This window comes from Hemitrygon akajei, chromosome 3 (assembly GCF_048418815.1).
Source record: "Hemitrygon akajei chromosome 3, sHemAka1.3, whole genome shotgun sequence".
NCBI classification, from domain to species: Eukaryota; Metazoa; Chordata; class Chondrichthyes; order Myliobatiformes; family Dasyatidae; genus Hemitrygon; species Hemitrygon akajei.
The window spans coordinates 209,822,720-209,842,275 of record NC_133126.1 but is presented as its reverse complement, the minus strand read 5'-3'; the positions used below and the strand labels follow the sequence as shown (position 1 = coordinate 209,842,275).

The 19,556-nt window shown below is 44.1% G+C and overlaps 1 protein-coding gene across 6 annotated transcripts in view; it reads left to right on the top strand.

Annotated features, from left to right (window-relative positions):
• slc7a14a (solute carrier family 7 member 14a) overlaps positions 1-19,556 on the top strand; it is a 210,775-nt gene that overhangs the window by 154,968 nt on the left and 36,251 nt on the right. For all 6 annotated transcript variants that reach the window (XM_073041784.1, XM_073041786.1, XM_073041788.1 and 3 more), the window contains 2 exons: positions 11,148-11,384; positions 14,072-14,289. In XM_073041784.1, the coding sequence (XP_072897885.1) occupies positions 11,148-11,384; positions 14,072-14,289 (455 nt within the window). The remainder of the gene's footprint in view (positions 1-11,147; positions 11,385-14,071; positions 14,290-19,556) is intronic.

Here is a 19,556-nt window from a genome sequence, read left to right as displayed (position 1 = left end):
ACCTTCTGCAGGTTTCTAAAACCTTATAAAACGCTAGTTAGGCCACATCTGAAAAATTACATACACTTCTGCTTGCTCCATTATAGGAAGAATGTCAAAGCTTTGGAAACGGCACAGAACGGTTCACCAGGATGCTACCCGGATTAGAGAGCATTAGAGACAATGAACCAACTTGGGTTGCTTTCTCTGGAGTGGCGGAGGCTGAGGGGAGTTTTGATAGAGGTTTATAAGATTTGAGAGGCGTAGATAGAGTAGACAGACAGTATCTTTTCCTCAGCAATACACACAATATCATGAGGGAACTCAGCAGGTCAGCCAGCATCAATGAAAATGAATAGACAGCCAATGTTTCTGGCCTGGACCCTTCTTACATAGAACATAAAATAGTACAGCACAGTACAGGCACTTCGGCCCGCAATGTTGTGCTGACCCTTAAACCCTGCCTCTCATATAACTCCCCCACCTTAAATTCCTCCATATACCTGTCTAGTAGTCTCTTAAACTTCACTAGTGTGTCTGCCTCCACCTCTGACTCAGGCAGTGCATTCCACGCACCAACCACTCTCTGAGTGAAAAACCTTCCTCTAATATCCCATATAACCATGTAACCATATAATAATTACAGCACGGAAACAGGCCATCTCGGCCCTTCTAGTCCGTGCTGACATTTACACTCACCTGGTCCCACTGGCCCGCACTCAGTGCATAACCCTCCATTCCTTTCCTGTCCATATACCTATCCAATTTTACTTTAAATGACAATACCAAACCTGCCTCTACTACTTCTACTGGAAACTCATTCGATACAGCTACCACTCTCTGAGAAAAGAAATTCCCCCTCGTGTTACCCTTAAACTTTTGCCCCCAAACTCTCAACTCATGTCCTCTTGTTTGAATCTCCCCTACTCTCAATGGAAAAAGCCTATCCATGTCAACTCTATCTATCCCCCTCATTATTTTAAATACCTTTATCAAGTCCCCCCTCAACCTTCTACACTCCAAGGAATAAAGACCTAACTTGTTCAGCCTTTCCCTGTAACTTAGGTGCTGAAACCCAGGTAACATTCTAGTAATCTTCTCTGTAAATTCTCTGTCAAGGGGGATTCTAGTAAATCCCCCTTGAACTTTCCACTCCTTACCTTAAAGCCATGTCCTCTTGTATTGAGCAGTGGTGCCCTGGGGAAAGAAGCACTGGCTGTCCACTCTATCCATTCCTCTTAATATCTTGTGTATTTCTATCATGTCTCCTCTCATCCTCCTTCTCTCCAGAGAATAAAGCCCTAGGTCCCTTAATCTCTGATCATAATGCAGACTGTCTAAACCAGGCAGCATCCTGGTAAATCTTCTCTGTACCCTTTCCAATGCTTCCACATCCTTCCTATACTGAGGCAACCAGAACTGGACACTGTCCTCCAAGTGTGACCTAACCAGAGTTTTATAGAGCTGCATCATCAGCTCGCAGCTCTTAAAACTATCTCTCGACTTATGAAAGCTAACACCCCATAAGCTTTCTTAGCTACCTGATCTAGCTGTGTGGCAACTTTCAGGGATCTGTGGACATGTACCCCCAGATCCCTCTGCTCCTCCACACTACAAGTATCCTGCCATTTACTTTGTATTCTGCCTTGGAGTTTGTCCTTCCAAAGTGTACCACCTCACACTTCTCCGGGTTGAACTCCATCTGCCACTTCTCAGCCCACTTCTGCATCCTATCAATGTCTCTCTGCAATCTTCGACAATTCTCTACACTATCCACAACACCACCAACCTATGTGTCATCTGCAACTTGCCAACCCACCCTTTTATCCCCACATCCAGGTCATTAATAAAAAAAATCACGAAAAGTAGAGGTCCCAGAACCAATTCTTGTGGAACACCACTAGTCACAACGCTCCAATCTGAATGTACTCCCTCCACCACAACCCTTTGCTTTCTGCAGGCAAGCCAATTCTGAATCCACCTGGCCAAACTTCCCTGGATCCCATGCCTTCTGACTTTCTGAATCAGTCTACTGTGTGGAACCATGTCAAATGCCTTACTAAAATCCATGTAGATCACATCCATTTCACTACCCTCATCTATATGCCTGGTCACCTCCTCAAAGAACTCTATCAGGTTTGTTAGACACAATTTGCCCTTCACAAAGCTATGCTAACTGTCCCTGATCAGATCATGATTCTCTAAATGTCCATAGATCCTATCTCACTGCTTTCCCACCACAGACACAAGGCTTACTAGTCTATAATTACCTGGACAATCCCTACTACCTTTTTTGAACAAGGGGACAACATTCACCTCCCTCTAATCCTCCAGTACCATTCCTGTGGACAACGAGGACAAAGATCCTAGCCAGAGGCTCAGCAATCTCTTCCCTTGCCTCATGGAATATTCCGTCAGGCCCTGGAAACTTATCCGTCCTAATGTATTTTAACAACTCCAACACCCATTCTCTCTCAATATCAACATGCTCCAGAACATCAACCTCACTCATATTGTCCTCACCATCAAGTTCCCTCTCACTGGTGAATACCGAAGAGAAGTATTCATTAAGGACCTTGCTCACTTCCACAGCCTCCAGCCACATCTTCCCACTTTTATCTCTAATCGGTCCTACCTTCACTGCTGTCATCCTTTTGTTCTTCAATAATTGAAGAATGCCTTGGGGTTTCCCTACTTGCCAAGGCCTTCTCATGCCCCCTTCTAGCTATCCTCAGCCCCTTCTTAAGCTCTTTCCTTGCTACCCTATATTCCTCAATAGACCCATTTGATCCTTGCTTCCTGAACCTCATGTATGCTGCCTTCTTCCACTTGACTAGATTTTTCACTTCACTTGTCACCCATCGTTCCTTCACCCTACCATTCTTTATGTTCCTCACCGGGACAAATTTAACCCTAACATCCTGCAAGAGATCCCTAAACATCGACCACATGTCCATAGTACATTTCCCTTCAAAAACATCACTCCAATTCACACCTGCAAGTTCTAGCCTTATAGCCTCATAATTTTCCCTTCCCAATTAAAAATATTCCTGTCCTCTGATTCTATCCTTTTCCATGATAATGCTGAAGGCCAGGGAGTGGTGCTCACTGTCTGCCAGATGTTCACCCACTGAGAGATCTGTGACCTGACCCGGTTCGTTACCTAATACTAGATCTAGTATGGCATTCCCCCTAGTCAGGCTGTCAACATACTGTGACAGGAATCCATCCTGGACACCGAGAAACTCTGCCCTGTCTAAACCATTGGAACTAATCAGGTGCCAATCAATATTAGGGAAGTTAAAATCACCCATGATAACAACCCTGTTATTTTTTACGCCTATCCAAAATCTGCCTCCCAAACTGCTCCTCGGTATCTCTGCTGCTACCAGAGGGCCTATAGAATATTCCCAATAGAGTAACTGCTCCCTTCCTGTTCCTGACTTACACCCATACTGACTCAAAAGACCCTGCTACATTACCCACCCTTTCTGTAGCTGTAATAGTATCCCTGACCAGTAATGCCACCCCTCCTCCCCTTTCCTCGCCTCTCTATCCCTTTTAAAGCACTGAAATCCAGGAATATTGAGAATCCATTCCTGCCCTGGTGCCAGCCAAGTCTCTGTCATGGCCACTACATCATAATTCCATGTATGTATCCAAGCTCTCAGTTCATCACCTTTGTTCCTGATGCTTCTTGCATTGAAGTACACACACTTTAGCCCTTCTACCTTTACACCCTTTATTCTGCTTCTCTTTCCTCAAACCCTCTCTGTATGTTAGATCTGGCTTTACTCCATGCACTTCTTCCACTGCTCTATCGCTCTGGGTCCTATTCCCCCTTGCAAATTAGTTTAAATCCTCCTGATCCATGCTAGCAAACATACCTGCAAGGATATTGCGAGTTCAAGTGCAACCCATCCAATCTGCACAGGTCCCACCTTCCCCAGAAGAGATCCCAATGATCCAAAAATCTAAAACCCTGCCCCCTACACCAACTCCTCAGCCACACATTCAACTGCCATCTCCTCCAATTCTTACCATCACTATCACGTAGTACTGGCAGCAATCCTGAGAACGCCACCCTTGAGGTCCTGTTCTTCAGCCTTCTGCCTAGTTCCCGAAACTCACACTTCAGGACCTCATCCCTCTTCCTGCCTATGTCGTTGGTCCCAACATGTATCATGACTTCTGGTTGCTTTCCCTCTCATACCAGGATGTCATGCACCCGGTCAGAGACATCCCGGACCCTGGCACCCGGGAGGCAACAAACCATGCGGGTTTCCTTCTCACGTCCACAAAATCTCCTGTCTGCTCCCCTGGCTATAGAGTCTCCAATGACGACAGCTCTCCTCTTCTCCGTCCCATCCTTCTGCACCACAGGGTCAGACTCAGTGACAGAAGCCCTGACACCGTGGCTTACACCTGGTCGGTCGTCCTCACCAACAGCATCCAGGACGGTAAACTTATTATTCAGGGGAATGGCTACAGGGGTGCTCTGCTGCACCTGTCTACTCTCCTTCGCTTTCCCCCCTCTGACTGTCACCCAACGACCTGCTTCCGGCAGCCTAGGTGTGACTATCTCCCTGTAGCTCTCATCTATGGCTGCCTCATTCTCCCTTATGAGTCGAAGGTCATCCAGCTGCTGCTCCAGATTCCTCACATGGTCTTCCAGATCACCCAGCCGCAAGCACTTCTGGCAGATGTGACTCTGCGGGAGAGGGGAGTTCCCCAAGACTGCCACATCTCACAGGAGAGGCACATCACCATCTCAGGAGGCATTGTAAAGCCTAACTGGGAGGAAGCTCGTCCTCTGCCTCTTCTCATCAAATCCTCTCAAGTCAAAGCTCCGCTTCACTCACTGGCTGCTCCGCTTAAGCTGACCCTCTATTTATTTATTTGAGCCTTTCAAACTGCTTGGTCACCTGACCTTGATTGCCCAATCAGCTGCTTTCTGCTGAGTCTGAGCTATTCAAATCTTGATCGTCTAATCAACTGCTTTCTGCTGAGCTATTCGAATCATGATTGACTTAATTGCACAGTCCAACTGCCAAAACTGCCAGAATCTCTCAAGTCAAAGCTCCACTCCTTCACTGGCCCACTCACTCACTGGCCACTTTACCCCTTTTTCTTCAGGGTTCTTTTTCCCAGGGTTGAAATGTCTAATACTAGAGGGCATGCATTTAAGGTGAAAGGAGATAATTTCCAAGGAGGCGTGAGGGACAGAGTTTTTTTTTTACACAAAGAGTGGTGGGTGCCTGGAATGTGTTGTCTGGAGTGGCAAATACATTAGAGATTCTTAAGAGAGAGTTAGACAGGACCCACACCACCAAGATCAGGAACAGTTATTACCCCTGAATCATCAGACTCTTCAACCAGAGGGGATAAATTCACTCAGCGTCATTCACCTCAGCATTGAACTGTTCCACAAACTATGGACTCATATTCAAGTACTATTCATCTCATTTTTCTGGATATTTTTTGTTTATTTATTATTAGTATTACTATTTCTTTGGTTAATTAGTTCAGCACACTGTTATGAGCCAAAGGGCCTATTCCTGTGTCATGCTCTATGTTCTCCAATCCCAGCAGTATTCACTCACTGGCAACACCAATTTCCTGTAATCGGTGACGGCCTTTCTATTTAACTAGGGTATGACTCATTCTTTCAGAGAAGTTTATCTTTCTCCAAGGGATGTTCATTCATTGAGAATTACACAATACCCCAGAATGCTTTCAATTGTTTTTCCTGCTGGGAAAAGGTTCTGTCTAATTTTCCCATCAATAATAATCAACTTTCTGCTTATTCTTAGGTAAAGATTTTAAGCCCATGCTGATGTACGTCATTCCAATCAATGTACAATGGATTCCGGTTAATTGGGCCATCGGTTAAACAGGGTACCGCTTACTTGGAACAACTCGCGCAAAACCTGAACAAGAAAATATTGGGGATTCTCTTCATTTATTTGGGGAACTCCACCACTTGGGGCAGGAGACTGTTGCTGAACAGTTTCTAACTAGCGTCAGATGCATGCACTTGTGTGGCCATTAGCCACTACACAATTGTTAGAGTGAATAGTTTTTAAATAGTGTCAATGTTCAAAAAAATAGTGATTTTTTGTCACTGATGGTTGGTGAGAAATAAGTGGCAAGACAATTCAGAACTGTCTTGCTTACTGCAGTTTCAAGCATTCATGATTGGAGATACCAAAAGTGGCCAGGAGTGAAAATGAAATGATTTCAACAAGTTAGGAACTACAAGAATTTGAAGGTATTGACAACAATCTTGAATACTATGATGAAAATGGAGAATTGGAGGAAGCAATCATTGAAAATTGTATCAAAGCAGTCCACTATTTATGCTAGTGTCTGCACTGATTTTGTTCATTCACTGTCAATCAACAGAACATGGCATTATACACTCGGTGAACTCCTCCATCAGTAACTATTAGGAACTAATACACAATTTTATGGTCCTGTAGTACTATTGGTGGTGTTCGAATTTATTGTGTATTTCATTTAAATAGATGATTTAAATTATGTACTCTTCAAGAAGGGAGGGAGTCAGAAAGGGAAGTTGGTCTGACCACAGTGGCTGGGAAGATGTTGGAATGGATTGTTAAGGATGTGGTTTTGGGGTACTTGGAGGCACGTGATGTAGTCCGCAGTCAGCATAGTTTTCTTAAGGGAATATCTTGCCTTACAAATCTGTTGGAATTCTTTGAAGAAATAAGAAGCAGGATAGACAACAGAGAATTGGTTGATGCTGAGTTCTTGGATTTTCAGAAGGCCTTTGACAAGGTGTCACACATGAAGTTGCTTAACAAACTATGAGCCCATGGTATTACAGGAAATAATTGAGCATGGATAAAACAGTGGCTGACTGGTAAGAGGCAAAGAGTGGGAATAAAGGTAGCCTTTTCCAGTTGGCTGCTGGTGACTAGTCGCGTTCCACATGGGTCTGTGTTGGGACTGATTCTTTTAATGTTATATGTCAATGATTTGAATGATGGAATTTATGGTTTTGTTGAAAAAAAGCAGATGATATGAAGATAGGTGGGGGACAGGTAGTTTTGAGGAAGTAGAGAGGCTACAGAAGGACTTAGATTAGGAGAAGTGGCAGGTGGAATACAGTGTCGGGAAATGTATGGTCATGCATTTTGGTAGAAGGAATTAAAGGGTTGACTATTTTCTAAATGGAGAGAAGGTATAAAAATCTGAGGTGCAAAGAGACTTGGGAGTCCTTGTGAAAGATTTCCTGGAGGTTAATTTGCAGGTTGAGTCTGTGGTGAGAAAGCCAAGTGTGATGTTAGCATTGATTTCAAGAGGATTAGAATATAACTAGGATGTAATGTTGAGACTAAATAGAGCACTGGTGAGGCCTCACTTGAAGTATCGTGAGCAGTTTTGGGACCCTTACCTTCAAAATGATGTGGCTGAAACTGGAGAAAGTTGAAAGAAGTTTTATGTAAACGATGCCAGGATTGAAAGGTTTGTCATATGAAGAGTGTTTGATGGCTCTGGGCCAGTATTCACGTATTCATCAGGGTTCATGAAGGCTCTTGGCCTGAAACGTCAACTCTTTACTCTTTTCCATAGATGCTGCATGGCCTGAGTTCCTCCAGTATTTTGTGTGTATTAAAAGGTAGTTTTTGTTTTTTTAATACCTTTTTCAATATTTCTATGAAAGTTTGGCTAACTGGGACAGCTGCTTAATTGGGCCAAAATGTACTGGTCCCGATTTATCCCAATTTATGGGAGTGTACTATAAAATTATTACTGGGTGGCCAATTTCATAAGTAATGCATTGGAACCAGATTAACAATTATTTTGTTCTCCTTTACACTTGCGTACGAGAAATGACAGACTTTCATTTGTTATGTGCCGTGTCCTATAATGTCGCTGATCATGGTCTTTCCATGACCATGATTGTTCTTGGCAAATTTTTCTGCAGAAGTGGTTTGCAATTGCCATCTTCTGGGCAGTGTCCTTGCATGATGTGGCCCCAGCCATCATTCACAGTCTCCAAAGATTGTCTGCCTGTGCCCAGTGGTCACACAACCAGAACTTGTGACATGCACCAGCTGCTCATATGACCATCTACCACTTGCCCCATTGGCTTCACCTGACCCTGATGGGGGTGTGGTGCTAAGCAGGTGCTACATCTGCCCAAGGGTGACCCACAGGCTAGCGGAGGTAAGGAGTGCCTTCAACCTCCTTTGGTAGAGAGGTGTCTTGCTAGAAATGACACTAAACAATCTTAAATCTTGAAGCCATGATCCTCCTGACCTGTGAGAGTAAGATCCTGTCCTGTTGAGCGGAAAGGTAAGGACATCCTGAATACCCCAATGGGTAATGGGAATGTAGTGTGTGCTATCTACATGCCTGATGACAAGCCAGCTGGTAATGAATTTCCTAATCACCTCTTGCCCTTGTTATTAAGTTGCTTCCATTTCTGCACACACAAAGGCCACTTTATTAGTTAGCTCCTGTACCTAGTAAAGTGGCCACTGAGTGCACGTTCATGGTCTCCTGCTGCTGTAGCCCATCCACTTCAAGCTTCGACATGTTGTGCTTTCAGAGACGCTCTTCTGCACACCACTGTTATAACGTGCGGCTATTTGAGTTACTGTCGTCTTTCTGTGAGCTTGAACCAGTCTGACCTCTCTCATCAACAAGAGGTTTTCACCCACAGAATTGCTGCTCATGGATGTTTTCCACCATTCTCTATTAACTCTGGAGACTTATGTGTGAAAATCCCAGGACATCAGCATTGTCTGACACCAACTCAAAGTTACTTAGATCTCATTTTACCCCATTCTGATATTTGATCTGAATGACAACTGACCATGTCTACATGCTTCTGTGCATTGAGTTGCTGCCACATGATTGGCTGATTAGATATTTGCATTAACAAGCAGGTGTACAGGTGTACCTAATGAAGTAGCCACTGAGAGATGATTATTGGTGCGGCTTCATTTAGAATGTTGTGTTCATTTTTGATTGCCCACTATAGAAAATATGTTATCAAATTAGAAATTGCTGCAAAATAATAAATTTCAAGACGGTGGCCGATTAGGAAAAGGGGAGATGCAACGAGACCTGGGTGTCATTGTATACCAGTCATTGAAGGTGGGCATGCAGGTACAGCAGGCGGTGAAAAAGGCAAATGGTATGTTGGCATTCATAGCAAAAGGATTTGCGTGCAGGAGCAGGGAGGTTCTACTGCAGTTGTACAAGGCCTTGGCGAGACCGAACCTAGAGTATTGTGTGCAGTTTTGGGCCCCTAATCTGAGGAAAGACATTCTTGCCATAGAGGGAGTACAGAGAAGGTTCACCAGATTGATTCCTGGGATGGCAGGACTTTCATATGAAGAAAGACTGGATCGACTAGGCTTATACTCACTGGAATTTAGAAGATTGAGGGGGGATCTTATTGAAACGTATAAAATTCTAAAGGGATTGGACAGGCTAGATGCAGGAAGATTGTTTCCGATGTTGGGGAAGTCCAGAACGAGAGGTCACAGTTTAAAGATAAAGGGGAAGCCTTTTAGGACTGAGATGAGGAAAAACTTCTTCACACAGAGAGTGGTGAATCTGTGGAATTCTCTGCCACAGGAAACAGTTGAGGCCGGTTCATTGGCTATATTTAAGAGGAAGTTAGATAAGGCCCTTGTGGCTAAAGGGATCGGGGGGTATGGAGAGAAAGCAGGTACAGGGTTCTGAGTTGGATGATCAGCCATGATCATACTGAATGGCGGTGCAGGCTCGAAGGGCCGAATGGCCTACTCCTGCACCTATTTTCTATGTTTCTACATACATCAGCGATAATAGACCTGATTCTGCTTTTGATTCTAAGAGTGCAGAAATGATTTGACAGAATGTTGCTTAGACTTGAGGGCCAGAGTTCCAAGGAGATGTTATGTGGACTAGGAATTTACAGCCTTGAACGTGGAAGCTGGAGGGGGACCTGTTAGAGGTATGGAGAGATCATTGGAGACATAGACAGGGTGAAAGTACAGTCTTTTTCCCTGGAGAGGGACTGTTAAATACAAGTGGGCATTGGTTTAATATCAAAAGTGAAGGACTGAACAGGGCCATCAGGGTCAGCTTCTTCAGACAAAGGGTGCTGCGTATTTGGAAGGAACTACCAGAAATTGCGGCTGAAGCAGGCACATTAGCAGTGTATAGTAGGTATGTGAACACAAGAGATTCTGCAGAAGCTGGAAATCCAGAGCAACACAAACAAACTTCTGGAGGAATGCAGCAGGTCAGGCAGCATCTATGCAAATGAATAAACAGTCAGCACTTTGGGCTGAAACCCTTCATCAGGACATGGATTGGAGAGGTTGAGTGCTATGGGTCAAATGTGGTCAGGTGGGACTAGCTCACAGTCAGCATGGGTAAGCTGGGCTGAAGGGCCTGTTTTGGTGCTCTCTGAAACCATGACTCTCAACTCTTGCTTTTTTTATTGGAGTTATGAATGACCACCGCGTATCCTAGGCTTCCCTTTTGCTCAGACTGACAGTTCTGGCTGCCCCTATAAGACCATTAGACATAGGAGCAGAATTAGGTCAGCATGACTGATTCATTATCCCTCTCAACCCCATTCTCCTTTCGTCTCCCCAAAACATTTGACGCCCCAATTGATCAAGAACCTATCAACCTCCACTGTAAGTATACACAATGACTTGGCCTCCACAGCCATCTGTGGCAATGAATTTCACAAATTCACCACCCCTTAACTAAAGAAATTCCTCCTCATCTTCGTTCTAAATGGATATCGCTCTATTCTGAGGCTGTGCACTCTGGTCCTAGACTCCCCCACTATGGAAAACACCCTCCCCATGTCCACTCTATTTAGGCCTTTCAACATTCAATAGGTTTCAATGAGATTCCCCCCTCATTCTCCTAAACTCCAGCAAGTACAGGCCCAAAGCATTCAAACACTCCTCATGCATTAACCCCGTCATTCCCGGAATCGTTCTCTTGAACCTTGTTTGAACCCTCACCAATGCCAGCATACCTTTTCTTGGAGGTTCCCAAAATACTTGCTATACTCCAAGTGCAGTTTAACCAATTCCTTATAAAGCCTCAGACAATTCATCTTCTTTTCCAGCTAACAGTGCCATCCTGTGTTTACAGACACCTGGGTCTTCTCCTTGCAGGTGTGTGCTACGCCGAGTTTGGCGTCCGGGTGCCGAAGACCACTGGCTCGGCCTACACGTACAGTTACGTGACAGTGGGGGAGTTTGTGGCCTTCTTCATCGGCTGGAACCTGATCCTGGAGTATCTGATTGGGACGGCAGCCGGCGCCAGTGCTCTGAGCAGCATGTTTGACTCACTGGCCAACCACACCATCAGTCACTGGATAGTGGACGATGTGGGCACCTTAAATGGACTCGGTAGGTCACCGTACACACTAAAGATTAAAGGTTACTTTATTTGCCATATGAACTTCGAAATATGAACCATACAAAGAACTGTATCCTGTAAATGCTGGCAAAATAATCACAAGGTAGTACAGTTAACGAAAGATTAGCTTTATTTGTCACATGTACATGGAAACATAGAATGAAATGCATCATTTGTGCCAATAACCAAAACAAATATATGCTGGGAATGGGAGTAGGCCTTCTGGCCCATTGAACTGGCTCCACCATTCAATAAAGATAAAAAAGATTAACTCCATTTGTCACATATACAGTGAAATGTATAGTTTGTATCAGTAACCAACACACTCTGAGATTTGCTGGGGGTAGTCCGCGTGATTCCAGTGCTAGGACAGCATTCCCACAACTCACTAACCCTAACCCACATGTCGTTGGGATGTGGGAGGAAACCCACATGGTCACACAAGAATGTCCACACTTCTTACAGATGGCGATGGGAATTGAACCCGGATTGCTGCCACTGCACTAACCACTATGCTTCCTGCCACTCCACACTGACTGGATTGATCAACTGATGTCGAATAGCAATGGCTTCTATTCAGAGTTCCTCCACAAAGCACATTTGTTTTTTATGGGTCATTCCCTTTGAAACCTTCTAGAATCTTACATGTCCTTCACCAACACCACTGCCATCCCCACAGTTCTCCAGTGAGCCCTGCCTGCATTGTTGTAGAATAAGTAAGGACCCTGCATTGGCCAGGGTTGACCATGGATGTTCCGTCCTAGCCGTCCGTGTGATATGCAACTAAGGAAGTACGATATTGAGAGCAAGCTTTTGCCAATACAGCAGGTTCCCCCTCTCCACATAGCTGATGAATCCAAAGGAACGGCAGAGACTGATACAATTTGGCACAGGTGTTACCTGTCAGTGTTGAACTCAACGCGGGACTACCTTAGGGATTGTTCGTCAGGGTTTACTTCCGAAGACTTCCCCGTGAGTGGGTATAGCCTCAAGAGATCAGAGTTTTCCAGGTGAGCTCCCACACATGGCTGATGAATCCCATCTGCCCAAAGCGACTGGTTTTAAGGCACCATTAACCCGCCTTTGCCCCTTCTGCTGTCAGTGAAACGGTTCCACTAGGCTTCGTAGCTGAACCACACGTGAAGCCCAGGAGCTGGATTTGGCGCATGCATTGGGAGTGTTTAATAGACAGTGGGAGCTTATCCCCCCTTCTTCCCCCACCCTGCTATGACAACTTTAAGGAACCTTATCTCTACCACCCTGTTGTTGTATGTGTGGGTAATACACCATGACCCCAGATCTTCATAAACTCCTGATTGCCAGGGAGGAACAGCGCAATCGTGGTTATAACAAGGGAAACAAAGCTGCTGATGTTCATAGTTCAAGATCAACAGTGAAGTGGACAGGCTCTTGCAAACACAAGAAAATCATTCAAAACAATAACTTGCATTGTTTGTTGGACTGTGCACCACCTCTGATCCTTCCTTCTTGGGTAGCGGAGACCACCAGCAACATGGTGCGCAACAAGTCCATCACCATCGAACAGTCCGCCAGTGGGATGGACCCGCAATACTTGATGTTCTCAATATTTAGCAGGGTCTTGCAAACATACAAAAAATGCAAGGACCTTTGTTTGGACGTGTTACTGAGGGTGTGGCCATCATCCATGATACCAGTATTGGTAAGGCCATTGTGAGTTAAATCTTTGAGGTAGTCCCAAGGAAGCGCAGAAGAGACCCTGGATTAATTCTGTATCAGAATGACAAATTCTTCTTCTTTGTTAGGATGCCTCTACAGGGGCATAACAGCTCACCAGAGTCCTCTGTCCTGGGCCAGTCTTTCAAGTTTTCTTCAGTTGTCACCCATCTTCTTGGTAAAGATCCTTCCTCTCCCACGATGAGGTCTCTGGAAGTTCTGTTGGCATTTCTGCAGCTCCGGGTTTTTAAAGGGTGGGATTCTTGCCCATTATCAACCCTCCTTCTTTCACAACTGGGCTTGAGATTGTCCGTGGCAGAGATTGAATTACAATTGATATCTCCTTATTGCCCACCAAAACTCTCAACTTGATGTTGTGTATGCTCCCCAGTAGTCCCCCATTTAGGTACTGAAGAGTGCCTCCTGCTTTTCCATTTCTTCCTTGCAGAGAGCCTGTATGAAATTTTAATCCTAGTGCAATTTTGTGAGTCTACCAGGAGGCAGCTACAGGTGCCACGATAGCAAAGTGGTTAGCATGATACTTTTACAGCTTGGGGCATTCTGGAGTTTGAAGTTTAATTCCCACTGCATCTGTAAAGAGTTTATACACACCTCTCCAAGTTTCTTCCTGGTGCTCCAGTTTCCTTCCACATTCCAAAGATGTACCTGTTCAAAGTTCCAAGTAATTTGATCATCGAAGTTGATATATATCATCATCTACTCTGCTGAGATTCATTTTCTTGCAGGCATTCCAGAAACACAATAGAAGTAACAACAGTAGGTTAATTGGTCAATGTAAGTTGTTCTGTGAGTAGACTAAGGTTAAATAGATGGTTTGCTTGGCAGTGTGTCAAATTCTGACCCTGGTGTCTAATTTTAGTGTGGATCTGGTGTCTGACAGGTTAAGCTTGTGGGCAACATCCAATCCTAATAGCCACTCATTGTTCTCAAGTGATTTGTACTGTTGCCTGTGTCTGTACAGGGAAAGGAGAGGAGTCCTATCCCGATATCCTCGCAATGATTATCGCTGTCATTGTCACGGCCATCATTTCCCTGGGGGTGAAGAACTCGGTGGGCTTCAACAATGTCTTGAACATCATCAATCTTGCAGCTTGGGTCTTCATCATGTTTGCAGGGCTGTTCTTCGTCAACAGCGCCAATTGGAATGAAGGAAGGTTTCTCCCCTTTGGGTGGTCTGGGGTAAGTAACAACCTTAAAACATTTGTACTGGCAGATTGCATTGGAATGTGATGAAGAGGGCACTGTGTGATTCATCCCTTCAGACAGTACATACACAGCCAGAAAGCATGTACTGTTGAAGTAACAGTGGTTGCCGAATAATAAAAATAAACAAATAATGAAAATAACTAAAATAATGGCCCAGAATGCACACACTCTTTTGACTTAAAACTTTGCTTGTACCTGTCAATACCAGAAGGATGCATTTTCCTCATATTCATGTGCCTGTCTAAAAGCCCCAATGTATCCATCACCACCCTAGGCAGTACATCCCAGACACCCAGCACTCTCTGTGTAAAAAAACTTGCCCCTCACATCTCCTCAGACCTTAAATGCATGCCCTCTGGTATCAGACATTTCAACACTAGGAAAAATATTGATGCAGTTATATAGAAAGCAAGATGGTGGCTATACCTTATTAGGAGTTTGAAGAGATTTGGTATGCCAACAAATACACTCAAAAACGTCTATAGATATACTGTGGAGAGCATTCCAACAGGCTGCATCACTGTCTGGTATGGTGGGGGGGGGGGGGGTGTGGAGGAACTACTGCACAGGACCAAAAGAAGCTGTAGAGGGTTGTAAATTTAGTCAGCTCCATCTTGGGTATTAGCCTACAAAGTGCCCAGGACATTTTCAAGGAGCAGTGTTTCAGAGAGGCAGTGTCCATTATTAAGGACCTCCAGCACTCAGGGCATGTGCTTTTCTCACTGTTACCATCAGGTAGGAGGTACAGAAGCCTGAAGGCACACACTCAGCAATTCAGGAACAACTTCTACCCCTCTGCTATCCGATTCCTTGGACACTATCTCACTTTTTGAAAAATGTATAGTATTTCTGTTTTTTGCACGATTTTTAATCTATTCAATATACGTATACTGTATAAAGTATACTGAATAAGGTGTACTTATTTATTATTATTACTATTATTTTATTTTTTTTCTATATATTGTATTGCATTGAACTTCTGCTGCTAAGTTAACCAATTTCGCGTCACATGCCGGTGATAATAAACCTGATTCTGATTCTGATTTTGAAGATACCGTCTATCTACTCTATCTATTCCTCCCATAATCTTATAAACCTCTATTAGATCTACCCTCAGCCTCCAGCTCTGCGGAGAGGTTTGAGATGTTTTGCCATGGACCGAGCCTCAGCGCATGGTTGCTGGGGCCTGCACTCACTCTAAGAGAGTCTTTCAAAGATACTCCAGCTGCTGATGCAGTGAAGGGTTAATATTATTCTGATTATTGCTATTATTGGCAGGTAGGATGCGTATTTGAATGGATGTTAAATTTCTTCAGCTAACTAAACAGAATACGAGAGAGAAGAAATTATTTGACTTCTGCATTTCCTACTGCGTCAACTAATTTGTATCAGTGTGGGGATTTTTCTGAAATTGTTTTCTGGTTCATCATCAGTACCAGCTTTGTTCAATCACTCCACTGGACCATTAGACATAGGAACAGAATTAGGCCATTCAGCCCATTGAGTCTGCTCTGGGATTTCATCACGACTGATTCCAGATCCCACACAACCCCATATTCCTGCCTTCCCACCATATCCTTTGATGCTCTGACCAATCAGAAAGCAATCAATTTTCATTTTAAAAATACCCACAGTCTTTACCGCCACTGCAGTCTGTGGCAGAGCATTCCACAGATCCACTACACTCTGGCTAGAAAAATTACTCCTTACCTCTGTTCTAACGGGTCACACCTCAATTTTGAGGCTGTCCCCTCAAGTTCTGGACACCCCAACCATAGGAAACATCTTCTTAACATCCACCCTATCTAGTCCTTTCAACATTCGGTAGGTTTCAGTGAGATCCCCTGCATTCCAATGAGTACAGGCCCAAAGCTGCTTGTATGTTAACCCATTCATTCCTGGAATCATCCTAGTGAACCTCCTCCGGACTCTCTCCAATGACAACACATCCTTTCCCAGGATGTTGACAATACTCCAAGTGTGGCCTGACAAGTGTCTTATAAACCCTCAATATTCTCTCCTTTTTATATTCTATTCCCTTCGAAATGAATGTCAACATTGCATTTGCCTTCTTTACCACAGACTCAACCTGTAAATTAACCTTCTGAGAGCCTTGCACAAGGACGCCTAAGTCCCTCCGCACCTCTGATGTTTGAATTTTCTCTCCATTCAGATAATATTCTGCACTATTGTTCCCTTTACCAAAATGTATTATCATACATTTTCTAACACTATATTCCACGTTTTTGCCCATTTTTCCAATATATGTAAGCCTTTCTGCAATCACATTGCTTCCTCAGCACTACCTACCCCTCCACCTATCTTCACAACATCTGCAAACTTTACCACAAAGCCATCAATTCCATTATCCAAATCACTGACAAACAATGTGAAAAGTAGCGGTCCCAATACTGACCCCTGAGGAACACCACTAGTCACTGGCAGCCAACCAGAAAAGGCCCTTCTTATTCCTACTCGCTGCCTCCTGGCTGTCAGCCATTCCTCTATCCATGTCGGTATCTTTCCTGTAACAACATAGGATTTTATCTTGTTAAGCAGCCTCATGTGAGGCACCTTATCAAAAGCCTTCTGAAAATCCTAGTAAATGACATCCACTGCCTCTCCTTTGTCCTCCCTGCTTGTTACTTCCTTGAAGAACTGCAACAGATTTGTCAGGCAAGACTTCCCTTCACAGAAACAATGCTGACTTTGGCTTACTTTGTCATTAGTCTCCTAGTATCCTGAAACCTCGTCCTTAATAATCGACTCCAAAGTTTCTGTCCTGCTGAGGTTAAGCTAACTGGCCTATAGTTTCTATTCTTTTGCCTTCCTCCCTTTTAAACAGTGGAGTGACATTTGCAATCTTTCAGTCCTCCAGGACCATGCCAGAATCAAGTGATTCTTGACAGAACGTGACCAATGCATCTGTTATCTCTTCAGCATCATCCCTCAGCACTCCGGGGTGTAGTCCATCTGGCCCAGGTGACTTATCCACCTTAAGACATTTGAATTTGCTTGGCACTTTTTCCTTCATAATAGCAATGGCACTCACTCCTGCTCCCTGACACTCACAGACCTCTGGCACACTGCTAGTTTCTTCCACAGTGAAGATGGATGCAAAGTATCCATTGTTCATCTGCCATTTCTTTGTCCCCTATTACTATAATACCAGCATCATTTTCCAGTGGTCCAATATCAATTCTCATCTCCCTTTTACTCTTTATATAACTGAAAAAGAAACTTTTAGTACCCTGCTTTATGTTATTGAGTAGTTTGCCCTCATATTCCATCTTTTACCTTCTTATGGCTTTTTTAGTTGCCTTTTGTTGGAGTTTAAAAACTTCCGAATCATCCAAATTCCCACTCACTTTTGCTACATTAAATGCCCTTTCCTTAGCTTCTATGCAGTCCATAACTTCCCTCGTCAGCCACGATTGCCTAACCCTGCCATTTGAGAACTTTTTTCTCTGTGGAACATATCTATCCTGCATCTTGTGAAGTATTCTCAGAAACTTCAGCCACCTCTGCTCTGCTGTCATCTCCACCTGGGCAAGCTCCTTTCTCGTGCCTTTGTAATTCCCTTTATTTCATTGCGATACTGATACATCTGACTCATGCTTCTCCCTCTCAAACTGCCTATGAATTCTATCATATTATGATCAGTTACTCCTAAGGGCTCCTTTACCGGAAACTCCCTAATAAAATCTGCATTATTACATAACACACAATCTAAGCTGGCCTTTCCCATGTAGGCTCAAGCACAAGCTGCTCTTCAAGCCATCTCGTAGGCATTCAACAAACCCCCTCTCTTGCAATCTGACACCAACCTGATTTTCCCAATCTCTTTGCATATTGAAGGCCCCCATTACAATTGTGACATTACCCATATTACTTGCCTTTTCCACTTCCTTTTGCAATCTCAACCCTACATCTTGGCTACTATTTTGAGGGCTACATATGACTCCCTTAACTGATTTTTACCCCTGCAGTTTCTTAACGGCACCCACAAAGATGTGGCATTCTTCTGTGTCTCTAAAGATATAATTCCATCTCTTGCCAACAGCCACACCACTGCCTATGCCCTCCTGCCCATCCTTTTAATACAACTTATATCCTTTGATCTTAAGCTCACATCTATGACTGTGTTGTCCACAATGTCATACTGACTATGTTCAAATAGCACCACGAGTTCAGCCACTTTATTCTGAATACGATGTGCATTTAAATATGGCACCTCCAGTCCTGCATTCTGTGCTCTTTTGAATTTTGCCTCTGTGGTACAAGTTAACTCTTTGCTCTGTCTGCATTTGTACCCAATCATTGACTTGTCCTTCCTTACATTCATATTCCATCCATTATCTACTTGAAAACTAGCTAGCTCATCCTCAGTTCCGTCATACTGGTTTCCATGCTTCTGCCATATTAGTTTAAACCACCCCCAACAGCTCTAGCAAATGTACCCACAAGGATATTGGTCCCACTTGGATTCACATGCAACCCTTCCTTCTTGTTCAGGTCACACCTGCCCCAGAAGAGGTCCCAATGATCCAGAAATCTGTATTCCTTCCCCCACTCCAATTCTTCAGCCATGCACTTATCTGCCACCTCACTCTATTCCTATCCTCACTGTCGCATGGCACAGGCAGCAATCCCAAGATTTCTACCCTTGAAGTCCTGCTTCTCAACTTCTTTCCTAACTCCTTGTGTTCTGTCTTCAGGACCTCCTCCCTTTTCCTACCTATATCATTGGCACCAATATGTACAGCAATTTCTGTCTGGTCACCCTCCCTTTTCAAGATATTGTGGATGTGTTCAGAAACATTGTGGTCCCTGGCACCTGGATGGCAAACTACCGGATGAGTGTGTTTTTTCCATTCACAGAATTGCCTATCTGTCCTCCTAACTATAAGAAGCCCCTATTACTGCTGCCATCCTCTTCAGTTTCCTACCCTTCTGAGCCACAGGCCCAGTTCAGTGCCAGAGGCACGGCCATTGTGGCTTTTCCCATTCTCTTGGCTTCTGCCTGTAACCTTTGATGCCCGGACTAATCAAGAACCCATCAACATCCGCTTTAAATATACTCATGACTTGGCATATACGGCCATCTGTGCCAATGAATTCCACAGACTCGCCACAATCTGGCTGAAGAAATTCTTTTTGTATCTGTTGTAACAAGATGTCTTTGTACCTGAAGCTCTGCCTGCTGATTCTGGACTCCACCACTATAGGAAACATCCTCT